This window comes from Ruditapes philippinarum, unplaced genomic scaffold (genome assembly GCF_026571515.1).
Source record: "Ruditapes philippinarum isolate M1 unplaced genomic scaffold, ASM2657151v2 ctg10342_1_1_1_1, whole genome shotgun sequence".
NCBI classification, from domain to species: Eukaryota; Metazoa; Mollusca; class Bivalvia; order Venerida; family Veneridae; genus Ruditapes; species Ruditapes philippinarum.
The window spans coordinates 58,621-77,355 of NW_026865160.1; the positions used below are offsets into that span (position 1 = coordinate 58,621).

The 18,735-nt window shown below is 34.0% G+C and overlaps 2 protein-coding genes across 2 annotated transcripts in view; one reads left to right on the forward strand and one right to left on the reverse strand.

The window, feature by feature from the left end:
- Positions 1-18,672, forward strand: part of LOC132728051 (poly(A)-specific ribonuclease PNLDC1-like) — a gene marked incomplete at both ends in the record, with an annotated part of 34,895 nt that extends 16,223 nt beyond the window's left edge. Inside the window, 4 exons of the mRNA XM_060713660.1 lie at positions 4,928-5,027; positions 13,868-13,963; positions 15,784-15,872; positions 18,573-18,672. Coding sequence (XP_060569643.1) covers positions 4,928-5,027; positions 13,868-13,963; positions 15,784-15,872; positions 18,573-18,672 — 385 coding nt within the window. The remainder of the gene's footprint in view (positions 1-4,927; positions 5,028-13,867; positions 13,964-15,783; positions 15,873-18,572) is intronic.
- Positions 5,781-8,922, reverse strand: LOC132728052 (tripartite motif-containing protein 2-like). The gene is made up of 2 exons (XM_060713661.1): positions 8,822-8,922; positions 5,781-7,561 (listed from the first exon to the last, which is right to left on the reverse strand). The coding sequence occupies exon 2, from the start codon at positions 7,551-7,553 to the stop codon at positions 5,781-5,783; it is 1,773 nt and encodes a 590-aa protein (XP_060569644.1). The 5' UTR covers positions 7,554-7,561; positions 8,822-8,922.
- Positions 18,673-18,735: the final 63 nt, after the last annotated feature.

An 18,735-nucleotide genomic window follows, 5' to 3' on the forward strand; every position in this document is an offset into this window, starting at 1 on the left:
TGAGGGGTTAGAGTCGATGACTTCTAATCCAGTTACCTCCCTGGCGTGGGTTCGATCCCCGGGAGATGCTTTGGTAGTTTAGCGCGGAGTAAGGTAGTCTAATACTGGTGTAACTCTCAAGGAACAATGGTTAGGAAACTACCCGCCTATATGACTGAAATACTGTTGGGAAAAGGCCAAAAATGAAACAAACAATCAAGCATTCCTTTCTTATTCAAAAAAATGACTTACACTTTATGGAAAATAATTTTTTTATCGCATTCCCTTTATTAACATGAAATGTAAATTTGGTTATATCTTTCAAATAATGTTTTTGGAAATTACAATATTGATAAATCTTCATTTGAGCATTATATTTCTGATAAAAAAAACCATAAAAAATAAGTTACAGGCTTGTTAATGGCATTGTTTTTGTGCCATATTTACAGTTTCCACAAAACAGGGGTTCTTAGCTTCCATTGTTTACAGGAATAATGTTTTTTTTTTAAATTTTTCAGCTGTTGCTTTTAGATCAACATATCAAGACAAATGTGTGCAGAAATTTTATATACTTTTTGGACAGTTTATGACATTAGGAACATTTTTATGCTCCCTGAAAAAATTTCGGGGGAGCATATAATCGCCGCCTTGTCCGTCCGTCTTTCCGTCCGTCCGAGCAAACATTTGATATTTATGAGCTTCATTCCATAGTTAAATAAAGAACAAAAAGTCATAAAATTCAAATTAAGAGCTATTTTTTTTTATGAGCTTATTTTAGAGTTTTTGCCCTTTGTTCATTTTTTTATACTTTCCTGTGTCCAGAACTTTCCCGGGGAGCATCACCCGGTTCAACCGGTTCTTGTTTTCAGACTCTTAACCAACATGTAAACATGTGATGTATTTCATGATTTACAGATTTGCATGACTAAACATAACCCTGTGTTGCCATAGTTACTGTAGATTATGCATTATTGCAACAAGTATATTTTTTCTGTTGAATTATAAGCATTATACATCTAGTTTCAGTTTCAATTTTTGATTTAGATAAGCGTATATATCCTTTTCCAACACCCCTCATACAGTAGTTGAAGTTACTATTTATTATGCCACCGCAACATCTGCGATGCGGTGGCATATAGCGATTCACCTGTGTGTGTGTGCGTGTGTTTGTGTGTGTGTTTGTGTGTGTGTTTGTGTGTGTGTTTGTGTGTGTGTTATATAGATTATATAGTGAACTTAAAAAATCTTCTTGTGAAAAACCACTAGTCCAATTTCAACCAAACTTGGCAGGATTGTTCCTTGGGTGAAGGGCTTCCAAAGTTGTTCAAAGAATTTCATTCCATGCAGAAATCTGGTTGCCATGGCAACCAAAAGGAATTATAAGAGTAAATTTAAAAAATCTTCTTGTAAAGACCCAAAAGGCGTAGAGCTTAGATATTTTGCATAAGGCATTGTCTGGTAGACCTTTAACAAGTTTGTTCAAATTATAGCCCTGGGGTCAAAATTGGCCCCGCCCCGGGGGTCATTGATTTTCACTATATGTACATATAGTAAAAACTTAAAATACCTTCTTGTAAAAACCCAAAAGGCTTAGATATTTTGCATAAGGCATTGTCTGGTAGACCCTTACCAAGATTGTTCAAATTATAGCCCTTGGGTCAAAATTGGCCCCGCCCCGGGGTCATTGATTTTGACTATATGTACATATAGTAAAAACTTAAAACACCTTGTAAAGACCCAAAAGGCATAGAGCTTATATATTTTGCATAAGGCATTGTCTGGTAGACCTCTACCCAGATTGTTCAAATTATAGCCCTGGGGTCAAAATCCGCCCCGCCCCGGGGGTCATTGGTTTTCCTTATATGTATATAGTAAAAACTTAATATAGTAAAAACTTGAAAAAAATCTTGTAGCAATTGACAAATGCTAGAGGTTAGATATTTTGCATGAAACATTGTGTAGTAAACCTCTAGCAAGATTGTTCAAATTATAGCCCTGGGGTCAAAATTGCCCCCGCCCTTGAGGTCATTGATTTCAATATATACATATAGTAAAAAATCAAATAAATTTTATTGTCTGAAGGTAAAAGGCTTAGAGCTTTAATATTTGTTAAATTATATCATCTAAAGGTACTCTACAAAAGTTATTCAAATTTTGCCTCTTGTGTCAAAATTAGCCCCGCCCCCAGTGGCCATAGGTTTTCCTTATATGTATATAGTAAAAACTTAAAAAATCATCTTCTCTAAATTTACAAAGGCTAGAGTTAAGATATTTTGCATGAAACATTGTGTAGTGAACCTCTTGCAAGATTGTTCAAATTATAGCCCTGGGGTCAAAATTGGTTCCGCCCCGGGGGTCATTGATTTTCATTATGTACATATAGTGAAAAAATAAAAAATATTTTTGTCTGAAGGTACAAGGCATAGAGCTTTGATGTTTGATATATAATATCATTTATAGGTCCTCTACCAAAGTTGTTCAAAATTTTCCCCTGGTGTCAAAATTGGCCCTGCCCAGGGCAGTGATTCTCATTATGTACACATAGTAAAAACAGAAAATAAAACAATGTTTTCTGAATGGGAGAAAGCTATAGCTTAGATATTTGACTTGAAATGTTGTTTGGTGGACCTGTATCAAAATTGTTTTGAATTAAACCCTTGGGTCAAAATTATGCCTTGCCCAAGGGGACAGTGACCTACTTTCTTGTCCTTTGATGTACAGCAATGACATTTTGACAATGAGCACAGTTTTAGTTGTAAAATTGAACTTTGATATCAGGTGACCTAGATTTTGATGATGTGACCTACTTTCTTGTCCTTTGATGTACAGCTATGAAATTTGAACCATGCGGTGGCATAGCATTTTTCTCAAATGCAATCTTGTTTAGACTTGTCAAGATCTCTTGGTAGTGCCAATGTTCTCTTTATAATTCTATTGTACATTTGAAAACTTGAATGTTAGATTTGGGTATGACATGGCATTTTGGCGGGTGGGCTGACAGCAGGCATTTGTCAAACTGTTGGTTTCAGGTTCAGATTAACTATTTGCAATCAAACTTGGTGTACAGCAAGCTTATGTGAAGACCTTGCATGTGATTGTTTTTGGGCTTCCTAGGGTCAAGGTGATTGTAACTAAAATTTGAGAAACAGTTTTCTGTCAATTACTTGAGTTTGGAATGAGATATTGTTTAGATCTCACTTGGCATCGGTTTGTCAATGTCTTTATTACTGGAAATATAAAAATGGTTTACAGCCAATAGCTAGGTAAAAAATGAGAAACTTTAATCAAACTTGGTGTATAATAAGCTGATGGACAGACTGATCTCACTTTGGATATATTGATAATTGATAATATGTTGAACAATTCAAGTGTTGCTTTGACCTTAAAATATCTAAAGTGTCAAGGTCCAGTTATTATCCCTTGCCGATGGAATTGTGAAGGGGGTAATTTGTTTTGGCGTTGTCCGTCCTCCCGTCCATCCGCGCTATTTCTCTGCAGATACTGGCTGAAATTCTTGCCGAAACTTTCTTGGAACCATCAATACCATAAGGAAATGCGCATATCGTCGCCTTGATCTGGTGTGACCCTTCTAAAGTTATGGCCTTTTATTAGTAATTCAAGGTGTATATAGAGCAATAATTGTTTCCGCGCTTTTTCTCTGCAACTGCTGGCTGTAATTCAATGGAAATTTATGTGAACCATCAATACCAAGAGGAGATGTGCATATTGCTACTTTGTTCTTGTCAAGCTACTCAAGACAGAGTTATGGCCCTTGATTGCTTGATTGGAATTCAATGAAGCAATTTGAAACAATCAATACTGAGGGGAGTGGGCATATTGTTGCCTTGTTTTGCTCAGAAACTTCAAGACAGAGTTATGGCCCTTGATAGGTTGTGCAGTATGCATATAGAGCAATAATCGTTTCCGCCCTATTTCTCTGCAACTACTGGCTGGAATTCAATGAAACTTTATTGGAACAATCAATACTAAGGTGAGATGCGCATATCGTTGTCTTCTGTTCCAGTCAGAAACTTCAAGACAGAGTTATGGACCTTGATAAGTTGTGCAGTATACATAAAGAGCAATATTGCTTTTTCTTTGCAACTGCTGAGTTGTTTTCAACAAGACTTAATGGGAACCATCAATACCAAAAGGAAATTTGCATGCCGTGATAAATATAAAAGTAAAGCCTTATATCCTCAGTTGTTGTGAATGTAATAACCAGTACTCAGGATATAGATTCAACAAATTTGATTGTTTTACTTTGAGCCAGCCCGCATTGCTCAATCGGTTAGAGCGCAAGACTTGTAAACTCGACATTTGGGGTTCGATTCCCGGGATAGCCAACTAAAATTACTAATCAGTATTTCGGATGAGACTTTAAATCGAGGTCCCGTGTACGAGTGCTTAAACACTTGGCATGTTAAAGAACCAGGAGAAGCTTCTGGAATTGGGGCATTTTTCTGTATCTGTTTCTCACACTATCATCCAAAATATAAAATAACTAATACTCTTCTGGAGGACTCACCCATATGGGCAACCGGTGGAGAGTATAGTAAATAAACTCAAATACACACACTGTTTTACTTTCCTTTTATTTGCAGTTTGATTTAATTCATACATAGACAAAACAACATTTATTACTAAACCTTTTTGTAAATTGATTACAATAAGATAACTTTGAAAAATGTCATTTACTGGCATGGTCAAATTCATGTTGTAGAACATGGACCCTGCTAAAAACCTGGTTTTGCCATTACTCTTTCTTTATATATTTTTCAGTCATTTCACAGTCAGTAAAAAAATTCCATTTCTTAGTGAGATTTAGTGCATATTCAACACAAACAAATATCCCCCATATCTCATATTTGAATTATATCCAACAAAAGTTAAAAACATTTTTTTTTACACCTATAGTATATCATTTTGGAGCTATTTTCATTTTCAGGTCCTCAGAAGTTATACCATGTATGTTCAGAAGATATTTACAAACATTAGAAAAGAAAAGAAATAAAATCAACGTAATAAGAGCTACTATAAATCATATTGTAAGTTTCACACCATTTTATCATATGTTAATTGTGCCAGCTTTGAATGACAGACTAAGCATGCAGTTTTAATTTTAGATTGCTTTTCCTTTCGGGAAATTGCTAAATTTGGTTAGTATAGACCATCATTCTTGGTTGTTCGTCCCAGCTTGGTGTACAATATTAGTTTTAAATATTGTGACTGATTATATGACCTAGTGAAATTCAAATGCTTATATAACCCAATCTATTAGACAATGTTTATATGGCAAACAAACATTGATATAAGCTCACACTATATATTGACGACATTTCCATAACTATATTTTCATTATCCTGTTGATATTGTGAAACCGTAGAGGTATAATTAAATTACATTAATTAAACAAATGTTTGTTATTATAATTTTTACTGATTTATATTGTATTATATATAGATGGATTTATAGTCTTAAGAAATGTTTAGTATAAAATTTAATTAATGATATTGCATAGATGGCATGTGTATTCACTATTGAGAATATATAGAGGTGATTGAATGAGTGTACACGTAAGTTAAATAATGAAGTTGAATGAAATTTTATTATACAAGCCTCAGGCAAGCATAAAATTATTTCATTGAAGGAGTTTGATAAATTAGTAATGAAACTACACAAATATTATTTTTCTGTTTAGCACATATACAAAATAAGAACTGCTTATTGGTGTATTATCAAAACTTAAAGTAATGATAAATATGTTTTGCTATGTTTGCATTGATTACCATTGCTTGGTTCTACATGGTTTTATATATTTTGATAATATTGTCACTCTCTGTGTTGTAGCTGAATGTACTTAAATAAAGTGTACTGGTTTCAGCACACCAACATACAGCGTGAGGATCCTCTACATTCTCGAGTATAGTTGTCCTGTCTTTACAGTCACCACTTACTCTAAATATACAATTAGTCCAGAAATCACTCACAAACAGGGACCCGTCATCTAACAGTGAAATACCCCTTGGACTTATAATGTCTACATTCCTTCCTATCATCTCTCCCTGCCAATTAAACCATATAACTGCCTTCTTGAGGATATCAGATACATAGATTGAATGGCTGTTTGTGGTGACATACCAAGGTCTACCGAAATTACTGTCACCATTGGAATCTTCCTCTACTGTAATTTTAATATTACCTTTCAAGTCCATGATTTGTAGTTCATCAGGAGATATAAAGGTAACTGCAAGTTTTCCCTGATGATGGCTTATCCCATAGCAAGATCCATCTACTGTCAGTTTGTTTTTCAATGAGAGTGACTTTGAGGAGAAGGAAATGAACTGTATTGTTTTAATGTGTGGTAATGTAACAGCAAGTGTATCTCTGTTCACCATGGTAATATCCCAGGGCTTTGATTCAAGCTGTAGTTGTTTAATTGTTCCACTTTTAATGTCTATCATTTTAATTGACCAATTATGGTTATCTGCTACAAATAATTGGTTCTGAGGAGAGACAGTTATACCAGTAATCCAGCAATCATCTTCATCTGAGGATGTTTTTACATTGATGTTTCTAGGAGTAGACATTTTCATTGGTACATCAGCCGTATTCTTGGGTTCAGCTGGTTGCTTCAGTTCCTTTTTTCTCAATGTCCCTAATGATTTCTCATTCTGAAGGAGTTTTTTGATTGCATGATTGGACTCAAAAGTGTATTCAGCAACATCATTAGTTGTTGGTAGCTGTTTTGTTATATTTTCATTGTGTAATATCAATTGCTGAGCTATTTTCAATTCAGTAAATAATTGGTCAGTTTTCTTGTTGGTGTTGAGATGTTTTAGAGTATCAGCTGATGCTTGGAGTGATTTGTTGATGTCATCACACATTGTTTCTGTTGTTTTCAACTTTCTTTGATTTTCATGTTGGATTTTTGTTGCAGCATCTTTAACGTCCTTTTCTAATTCATCTAATCTTTTGTTTATCTTTTTTCTAAAGTTTTCTATTTCTACTATAGCGTCTTTAAGAGAAATTGTTGATTTGTCAACTCTTTGTTTTAATTTTTTTGTAATCTGGAAACATTTGTCTGTTAATTTGTCAATATCCTTTAGAGTTTCTTTGAACTCGGTGCTGTCTAAAATCTGTCCTGATAAATCAGGTATGTAGTCCACGTGGCAGGATGTTGATGTGTGTTGAAGGGTTACACAAACGCTACATATAAGTGTGTTATGGTCATGACAAAAAAACTTGATAATTTCATTTGTATGTTTAGGACAAGACTTTGTCAAATCAGCTGTCTTTCCACCGGAAGTAGATTTTAATGACTTACGGAGGTTTTGTTTATGTGGCATGTGATCTTTATCTAGAAGTTGGTGATGGCGTAGTGATTTTGGTCGCCTGTGAGTGTTAAAGCAAGTTTGACATAAATGTTCCTCACAATCCACGCAGTAACCAAAGGCAGGTAGTCTGATGTCATCTCTGTCACATTGTTCACAGAAAATGTCAAAATCTTCAGCACCACCTCGAGATAGTGTAGATGACAGTTTCTGAGATGCCTTTTTACCAGGCACAGCCATAATGTAACCTAGAATAGATAGTTATTTATCAAGTCTAGTCAACATTTTATTTGCAATAGCTTTATAGCTTTTGGACCTCTTGTGGTCAAGGTCAATATCGCCATTACTAAAAAATAGAAAAAGTTGTTTCCGGATAACTAGAGTTAGGATTGAGATATTGTAATCAAACTTCTTATTATGAAAGCTCATATGAAGACCTGGGTTGGTATTGCATTTGGACTCTTGGATTAAGAACGCCATTACTAAAAATAGATAATGGTTTCCTGACAATAACTAGAGTTATGAATGAGCCTTGGTTTATAGCATGCTAATATGAAGACCTTGGTTGGTACTGCAATTGGACCCCTGAGGTCAAGGTTAAGGTCACCATTATAAAAGACCTCGGCTTGCTTAGTATCACGGGTAACTGATACTTAACATAGAAAAATGGTTTCCGGAGGATAACATTTGTTAAGAATTACAAAGTTGATACTTAGTGAATTATAGGTCAAGTTCAAATTTGTCTTCATGCCACTTATTTTTCAAAAAGTCAAGGTTGCTGATTGGGGTATTAATCACCTTTAGTGATAGCTCTAGGTTCCATTAGTGTTTCTTTATACTGAGCATAGATATTTGGCATGTAGCATGGCTCACTATCCATGGGGTCGAAATTAGCACTAAATCAGCTTGGAGGTCTTTAATTTATAAATTTATACAGACATATATTGGAAAATACTTTTTTGTGTGAATCATCAAGACCAAAAGCTGAAATATTTGTCATTAAGCATTTCATAGCAGACATATGTCTGAAGAATTATGCTGCTTTAGGAAAAAAAAAGAGAGGGGAAAAATAAGAAAAAAAAACAATAAAAAAACAAACAAAAAACAGATGAAATATGAAGTCATTCCTGACTTTGACATTGAAAATAATAATTACGATCTTTCCTAAGCATTGAATATATCTTAGGTGAGCAATCTAGGTACAAGATGACCTTTTTGTTATAGTTTAGTGTCTGAGGTGATTCAGGTCATTCCATTTGAAAGTATAGGTAACCTTATTGTCATTACCCTTTTAAGAAATTTTAGGCAGTTCATATTGTCACATTAAACCCATCAAAATAAAATTGAAACCATTGTATTTTAGTTAGTAAGAATTGTGGGTGGGGTACAAAAAATTTCTCTCAAGGTTATTTAAAATATAGGGTAAATTTAAATCAATTTAAAGTAATATAAATACTTGATAAATTTCATTTAATTTTTAAACATAGATATTAAGTAAATTGACTCACCGGTAATTTATGCTGCTGGCTAGAATATTAAAAATATTAAATTCTTTAGTTTCTTATCTGACAAGTCACTTCCCGTCTATCCACTGCAGTTTATTTAACCTGTATAAACTTGTAGAGATAATATTTGATAAATATTTAAACCAGGAAGTATCACGTTACAACAGATGATATTACCATAAATAGAAAACTAATATACATTACTACTCTTCATGTGTTAGTTTGAGGTTTAACCAGAGGTTAATTTAGCTTTACCTTCTGTTTGTCTTCTATCCGTCCACAAAACTGAATCCCATGATGATTCAAAAAGTACTGAAAAGATTTTATGAAACTTAATAAATGTGTCGGTGGCTGTCTGTGGATTGTGCATGTCTTTTTCTTTTCTTCCTATGTTGAAAAATTTGGTTGCTAAGGCAACAAATACACATGTTTAAGATATGGCAAATGTAACAATATTTGTGTACTGGAATATTTTTAGGAAACTTTAAATATGGTAGATGGCAGTATTTTTAACTTTCTTATTTCTTTGTTGATTTACTTCAAGTTTAAAACAACACCTACATTCTCTATAAATGATATAATTGAAAAAGTGTTATATTTTCACTTTTCTTATTTGTGACAATAGTTGGTATCCACTTTAAAATTAAGATAATCGTTTGGGGGCGTTTGTCTGTTTCCATTGACAGTTCTTCTTTTTTTGTATTCATGTAATATAAATAAATTGATTATTTAAAGAAAGGAATAAAAAAACAGTGCAGATAATACAAATTTGAAAATATTAAACATAAAATAGTTTTTTAGACAATATTCCAATGATATAACATTAGTTTCAAATATTGTGTTGTAGGTTTTGGTTTGTTTTGTTTTACAAAACTATTTCATTTAAATGATTAAACATTTAAATTTTTTAAGGTCAGTTATCATAGATTTCAATCAAAGGAGTATGTATCATGCACAATGTTTTTGTTTAGTATTAATGGGACAATTTTAAATAACATTTAAAAAGATCATTTATCTTGATTTTGTTTGTTTGGCTATCAAGTTGGTTTATTCTTCTTGAGGAAAATGTAGGTTAAAGAACTTATAAGTGTTTTGTACATCCTTGTTTTGTATAGACCTTGTCAAATGCATCATAAAGGCACGTATGTTAAAAGCTGTGACAAAACTGTTCAACACAGTAACATTTACCATATAAGTGAATAGTTCTCGTATACCATCAACCTTGTATTCTTTGGGTAATTTCCCTTGATATGAATAAAATTTCGTTGTTGTGTTCAGTGGATGATCGTCTTTTTATGCCCCCCTTCGAAGAAGAGGGGGTATATTGTTTTGCTAATGTCGGTCTGTCTGTCTGTCGTTCCGTTGGTCTGTCCGTCGGTAGACCACATGGTTTCCGCTGATTATCTTAAAAACTATTTATCACAAAGTCTTCATATTTCACATAGTGATTGGTCATAACTAGTAGATGACCCCTATTGATTTTGGGGTCACTAGGTCAAAGGTCAAGGTCACAGGGGCCTTAAATATCAAAATGGTTTCCGCTGATTATCTTGAAAAGTATTCATCACAAAATTGTCATACTTCACATAGTGATTGATCATAACTAGTAGATGACCCCTATTGATTTTGGGGTCACTAGGTCAAAGGTCAAGGTCACAGGGGCCTTAAATGTCAAAATGGTTTCCGCTGATTATCATGTAAAGTATTCATCACAAAGTCGTCATACTTTTCATAGTGATTGGTCATAACTAGAAGATGACCCCTGTTGATTTTAAGGTCACAAGGTCAAAGGTCACAGGGGCCTTAAATGTTAAAATGGTTTCCACTGATCATCTTGAAAAGAATTCATCACAAAGTCTTAATATTTCACATAGTGATTGATCATAACTAGAAGATGACCTATTGATTTTGGGGTCACTTGGTCAAGGTCACAAGGGCCTCAAATGTCAAAATGGTTTTTGCTGATTATCTTTGAAAGTATTCATCACAAAGTCTTAATATTTCACATAGTGATTGGTCACAACCAGTATATGACCCCTATTGATTTTGGGGTCACTAGGCGAAAGGTCAAGGTCACAGGGATCTTAAATATCAGAATGGTTTCCACTGATAATCTTGAAAACTTCATCCCAAAGTCTTCATGTTACACATATTGATTGGTCATAACTAGTAGATGACCCCTATTGATTTTGGGGTCACTAGGTCAAAAGTCAAGGTCATAGGGGCCTTAAATGTCAAAATGGTTTCTGCTGATTATCTTGAAAAGTATTGATCAAAAAGTCTTCATCTTTCACATATAGATTGGTCATAACTAGTCTATGACCCCTATAGATTTTGGGGTCACTAGGTAAATGGTCAAGGTCACAGGGGCATTGAATGGTAATATGATTTCTGCATATTATCATGGTCACTATTTATCACAAAGTCTTTATATTTCACATATTGATTGGTCATAACTAGTAGATTACCCCTATTGATTTTGGGGTCACTAGGTCAAAGGTCAAGGTCACAGGGGCCTTGAATGTTGATATGATTTCTGCATATTATCATGGTCACTATTTATCACAAAGTCTTCATATTTCACATATAGATTGGTCATAACTATTAGATGACCCCTATTGATTTTAGGGCCACAAGGTTAAAGGTCAATGTCACAGGGGCCTTAAAGTCTGAATGGTTTCCGCTGATTTATCATGAAAAGTATTCATCGCAAAGTCTACATATTTCACATACTGATTGGTCATAACTAGTACATTACCCCTTTTGATTTTGGGTCACTAGGTCAAAGGTCAAGGTCACAGGGGTCTTAAATGTCAAAACGGTGATTTTGGGGTCACCAGGTCAAAGGTCAAGGTCACAGGGTCTTTGAATGGTAGAGGATTTCAGCTCATTATCTTGAAAGAGAATTATCACTAAGTCTTCATATTTCACATATTGATTGGTCATAACCAACAGATAAACCGTATTGCTTTTGGGGTCACTAGATCACAGGGGCCTTACATGTGAGAATAGTTTCCGTTTATTATCTTGAAAGCTATTCATCACATAGTCTTCATATTTCCTATATTGATTGGTCATAACTAGTAAGTGACCCCTTTAGATTTTGTAGTCATTAGGTCAAAGGTCACAGGCGCCTTAAATGTCTCATTATCTTGAAAACTATACATTGAAAAGTCTTCATTATTTTTCTTTTTTCCATAATTGTACTTCAAAATACCTATTTATGGCAAGTTTCTCTAACAAAATTACCAATAATATGAGTCAAGGGCTAGAAAGGGGGCATATGTGTCGTTCGACATTTCTTGTTGTAACTTTTTTTGGACAAAGAATATATCAGTATATCAGTCTGTGACTTTTTTGTGTTCACTTTATTTTTAGAAATATGAAATGTAGTTTTTTAATAATTTAATTTGTGAAAAGCATTTTAATGGGAGTAACCTTTTAAGTTTATATAGACAAAGAAAACGTGTTAAATTTTTTCTTGTATATCCCTGCAATGCACCTGTTATGTGGCTCATTATATTCGGATACATTAATGCCAGCACTATTAAGTGTTGAGAATTGAGTACCGCTTAAACCGGTGCTAGGGGGCGTGAGGATCAAACCGAATCTGCAATTCTCTTGTAATTTTGTTGTGATTAATGCCTGTCGAGGGATCACTTTGTTTCCAGATTTTTATACTTCACAACAGCAGGTGTCAAGTGCTATGTGGCAGCTGTAAAAAGTTGCCCCGTACTTCACTTCAGTGTTGTTATATTTTTCTGGTCCTTGAATCATTGATGCCAGCACTATTAAGTGTTGAGAATTGAGTACCGCTCAAGCCGGTGCTAGGGGGCGTGAGGGATGTTGCACTTGTTCAGTATCCCTCATGTACAGACTCAATCAAACGGAGTCTGCAATTCTCTTGTAATTTATAATGTTGTGATTAATGCTTCCGAGGGATCACTTTTTGTTTACTCTTGTGGTGGAGTCTTCAAATAATGATGTTTTTTATTGTTGTTAATAAGTCTTTATCTTGGGGATTACTTAACTTATATTGAGTTGTATAAGAAAAACATACTATAATGTATTTGTGTGTTGTTTTTTTTTGTTTGTTCATTCATAGAAACAGAAATAAGGCTGCTGTTTAAATTCTTGTTACTGGCGAAGCATTTGTTTTTGTGTAAAAGTCAATTTTATTAAAATGCTATCCAGCAATATATTATTATTTTCACCTTTACTTGTTAATATCCACGATGCAAATCTGAAATCAGGGGCAGATAAGTCTGCCAAGAACCTTTCATGTCCGGGATGCACATGTTCTAGTACGGTGAATGTCGGGCGAGTGGATGTCGGGCGGGCGAGTGGGTGGCGGGCGGGAAAAAAACTTTCATAACAGTTTTCTCAGCAACTTATTATCACAGCCTCTTAATATTTGGTATACAGCTTTAACACGTAGTCCCATACTGTGGTGTTTGATTTCAGGTCTGTCGCTCAATTTTCGCCATGAATGGTCAATGGTAGGAAATTTTCATAACAGTTTTCTCAGCCTCTTGATATTTGGTATACAGCAGTAACACATGGTCCCATACAGTAGGATTCCATTTCAGGACTGTCCTTCATCCACTTCTTTTTTACAGACTTAGTTAAATGTTCGACATCAATGGTAGGAAAGTTTCGTAACACTTTTTTCAGCAACTATATGTATCACAGCCTCTTGATATATGGTACCGGTATACAGCATTTAAAGGTGGTCCCATATCTTGGTATTCGATTTCAGGTCTGTTGCTGATCCACTTCCTGTTTACCAACTTAAATAAATTTTCAGCATTAATCGTGAATGGTTTAAAATATTCATATCGTCACTGAGACTCATGATATTTGGTATACAAATGCAACACAGCCATTTCTGTCTTTGACCCATTTTTGCAGATTTATGCCCTTTTTTCTTTTATAATCCTCAGCTCTGAGAAAATTGCTGCCCTCATATAGCTTATATTTGTTGATTTGTGTGATTCTACATGTAGTATGTTTCTGTTTGGGTCTACATATATTATGTTTCTGTTTTAGAACTTAGAAGGTGACGACCATAAATCAATAAGACCAGAGTTGCTGTATGTACGTGGGAGAATGTTTAAACAAAAATTAAACATTGATCAGGTAAAGGTTAGCTAACTAGTTGTTCTATTTATATTTTTATAAGTAAATTAAGTGTTTTCTTTCATGATTTTTGCTTTAACTATAAACAAAATTGATTTTGAACAAAGAATGTGCCTTTTGCATGAACTCCTATCTATAAGTGTCCTGTAGAAGAAAACATGTGATTCCAATGGTCTGTGATTTTATCTTGGTGACTGCTTTTCACCCACCCAGAAATTACTTTTCACCCACCCAGAAATTACTTTTCACCCACCCAGAAATTATATTAGGTCTGTCTCAACCATTATTCATGGATAGTTGCCATGCAATCTAACAGTGTCAAATCATTGGTCACTTAGAGTATTAAATTTAATAAATAGTTTTATTTAAATTTGTTAATGTATTCAAATAAGTGTTGGGGATAGCTACTGGTCACAATTGAAGGTAATGTTTACTGTAACATAAAAGTTATCTCAGTCATTCATTTGCTCAAGTTAATTCACACTTCAAATCTGTGTGCATTAAATAATCAAAGCACTGAAGACGCTGAATTTGTTTGGGTCTTTGAATGTAAGAAAGGTGCAGGTTGTGAGATTATAAACCAATTTGTTTTTGTATAGTGCCACCAATGCTTTTTTAATTGTAGTTAATTGGCTATAAGACTATTTGCAACACTGATATTCAATCCAATGTTTATTTGACTTTTTGAATTTGAAAAAAAAATGAGTTGCCTTAACTGGGATTTGAACTCCAGACCTCTCGCTTCATAAGCGAGCGCGCAAACCCCTCGACCACTGTGAATTTATATGTTAACGGCCTGAAGGAAGCCATATTATTCTAAATTAGGGTTTGTAACGACGCTACTGTTGTTTAACACAGATGTAAATAATCCTGGAGCGTACTATAAGCCTGTATATCTATAAAGAATAAAACAATATTAGAAATCTACCATTCGGGGATTATTTTGCTTGAAAATTAATGCGCCTGTCATTTGACCATCTTCACGCAAATGATTATTCTTGTAAAACGAGGTGATGAAATGATCTGGAAATTTGCACACAAGTAATGAAGATATTCGACTGACATAAAATGATGTAGATCATGATTCATAGTCCCAGAAAAATATTTTCAGTCGAATCAGGCCAAAAACATCTCAGTGGAGTCCCTTTAATTATATAAATAAAAGCCCAGGTCAACCTGCATGTCTGAGTTATCCATCCAGTCACCCACGCTGCTGAATTTTATTATTTTCTGAAATTCTTGTTAGGCCCAAAGTCACAAAACCGTCCAAAATTAAAAAAAGAATGTGGTCTTAAGTTTATAACTTTGTTGTGTCTGTTTTTACTCCGATTTGAACATATGATAGTCTAGTCATTTTTGGCACTACAATGGTCCAACTCAATGGCTTTCTTTGATAGCAAACACAAATCCTATTTTTTCTGCAGGTGACCAATTATACCTACATGATTTCTTAATCAGCTGTGAGATATAATTGACTATTAGACATAATTTCAGTTCAAACTGAATGTCAGTTAAGAGCCTACATGATTCATAAAAGTTATACATATATTATTTGGTAAGGTTTGTGATAACTTTGTCATAAAATTGCTGCACACAAATACTAGACTAAATGTCAAAGTTCAGACTGAATGCCAGTTCAGTTATCACAGAGAAATTTAGCCTGTTCTGAGGATCAACCAAGCAACACCTGAATAACAAATCCTACGTGCTCAATGTTAAACTAAGCAGGTGAATTGAAGTGGGAAAATGTAGAAATGAAGACCGTGTCTATAATATTATATTATAGTTGTATAGAGAATAATTTTATCATACTTGTATTGTTACAGTTAGCAAAATGGTTCTCCCCCTATGGAAATGTGGATGTGAAAGCATATGGCCAAAATAAAGCATTGGTTGCTACATCAAACCACTACTGGTAAGACATTTTATTCTGTTTTTATTTTTTTGTGCCCTTTCAAAGTCATGATATGTGAATAACTAATTTATTTCGACAATATTTTGTGTTAAGAATACTAAATGCCAATATAAATGTTAAATAAATACAGTTATTTTGTAGTAAAATTCATATGCCTGAAAAAGTACACTAACATGTCACAAAATCTACATATAGTTGACTGGAAAACCCAACGAAAAATAAAAATGATATTAATAAATTTCTAATGAAATTATATTTTGTCTCCACACATAACATAATGTTGGTTAGATATGGGAACAGTAGACTGTTTGACTGAGAAATTGATTACAGAACAACAGTTGTCTAATATAACACACTATTTAAAGCCCATTCAGAATTAAGCTTTTGATAATTACTGAAAATCTCAAAAGTTATAAATAACAAAACTTTTTAATTCATTTATTTTGTTGTATTATTCTTGGATAATACTAATCTATGAAATGACACCATCTACGTCATGTATTATCCAACAAAATCTCCAAACTGAAGAGTATCAAAGAATGACGAATTATGTTCTCATGTTATAATATATAAGACCAGAGTTATCTTCTTGAATACTTAATACAGAACATTGACTACGTTTCCTTGCTTCTAACCAGGGACTTATCGCATTTTAAAAGCTGAATAGATATCTGTATTTCCATAATATCGTAAGCGAGACCTTTAATTTAAGTCGCCCCAAACCCCAAAATAATCATTGTATTTCAAACTCGATTTGTGTTTCATGAATCATTTGTTTAATTTATTTGTTTGTAAAACATTATATTTCAGGGTACACATGTTTAAGGTTATAACTTATTTAAACTGTAATGTCTAAAGGTTTTTTTTTTTTTTTTTTTTTCTTTTTTTTTTCTTTTTAGCTCACCTGTCACAAAGTGACAGGGTGAGCTTTTGTGATCGCTTTTCGTCCGGCGTCCGTCCGTCCGTCCGTCCGTCGTCCGTCCGTCGTCCGTAAACTTTTTCTTTAAATGACATCTCCTCATAAACCACTAAGCCAATTTCATCCAAACTTCACAGGAATGTTCCTTTGGTGGTCACCTTTAAAAATTGTTCAAAGAATTTAATTCCATGCAGAACTCTGGTTGCCATGGCAACCGAAAGAAAAAACTTTAAATATCTTCTTTTAAAAAACCATAAGAGCTAGAGCTTAGATATTTGGCATGAAACATCTTCTAGTGAGTGTCTACCAAGTTTGTTCAAATAAAAGCCCTTGGGTCAAAATTGGCCCCGCCCCGGGGGGTCATTGATTTTCCCTATATGCATATAGTAAAAACTTAAAAAAATCTTCTTTTAAAGAACCCAAAGAGCTGGAGCTAAGATATTTAGCATGAAACATGTTCTAATGGGTGTCTACCAAGTTTGTTCAAATAAAAGCCCTGGGGTCAAAATTGGCCCCGCCCCGGGGGGTCATTGATTTTCCCTATATGCATATAGTAAAAACTTAAAAAATCTTCTTTTAAAGAACTCAAAGAGCTATGGCTAAGATATTGAGCATCAAACATGTTCTAATAGGTGTCTACCAAGTTTGTTCAAATAAAAGCCCTGGGGTCAAAATTGGCACGGCCCCAGGGGGTCATTGATTTTCCCTATATGCATATAGTAAAAACTTAAAAAATCTTCTTTTAAAGAACCAAAAGAGTTAGAGCTAAGATATTTAGCATGAAACATGTTCTAATAAGTGTCTACCAAGTTTGTTCAAATAAAAACCCTGGGGTCAAAATTGGCCCCGCCCCGGGGGGTCATTCATTTTCCCTATAAGCATATAGTAAAAACTTAAAAAATCTTCTTTTAAAGAACTCAAAGAGCTATGGCTAAGATTTTTAGCATCAAACATGTTCTAATAGGTGTCTACCAAGTTTGTTCAAATAAAAGCCCTGGGGTCAAAATGGCACCGCCCCGGGGGTCATTGATTTTCCTTATATGTGTATAGCAAAAACTTAAAAAATCTTCTTTGAAAAAACCCAAATAGCTAGAGTTAAGATATTAAGCATGAAACATCTTTTAGTGAGTGTCTACAAAGTTTGTTTAAATAAAAGACCTGGGGTCAAAATTGGCTCCGCCCCGGGGGTCATTGATTTTCTTTATATGTGTATAGCAAAAACTTAAAATCTTCTTTGAAAAAACTCAAATAGCTAGAGTTTAGATATTAAGCATGAAACATCTTCTAGTAAGTGTTTACAAAGTTTGTTCAAATAAAAGCCCTGGGGTCAAAACTGGCCCGGCCCCAGGGGTGTCATGGTTTTAACTATATGTGTATAGTAAAAACTTTAAAAAAATCTTCTTTTAAAAAGCCCAATGAGCTAGAGCTTAGATGTTTAGCATGAAACATCTTCTTATGGGTGTCTACCAAGTTTGTGCAAATAAAAGCCCTTTGGTTAAATTGGCCCTGCAACATTGGGGGGGGGGGGTTGGGGGGCCTATATACAGGTGAGCGGACCTCAGGGCCATCATGGCCCTCTTGTTTTATTTTTTTCTTTTTTTTTCTTTTTTTTTTTAATGTCTAAAGGTTGTTAACTTAAGTGGATTTATGTGAAATTCTTACTGAAAGTGAATGAAATGTTTTCTTTTGAAAAGTAACTGTAGGTCTTTTTCTTTAATTAATGTTATATCATAATAAATTGTATGCAATGAAATCTTTGTATTTTATTATTATTTTTACAGTGCCAAAGATATTTTACGAGCATTTAAACAGCACAACACAATCTATGTGACATATTATAGTGTATGGAAACACTCACCTATTGCCAGGGGACTTTTTGTGGTAAGTTGTTGTTTTTCACAAGCTTTTTAGATAAAATTCTAATCTTTTTACTAGAATGGTGAA

Excerpts from the sequence above, each read along its gene's own strand:
- LOC132728052 (XM_060713661.1), bottom strand. The coding sequence starts at position 7,553 with ATGGCTGTGCCTGGTAAAAAGGCATCTCAGAAACTGTCATCTACACTA.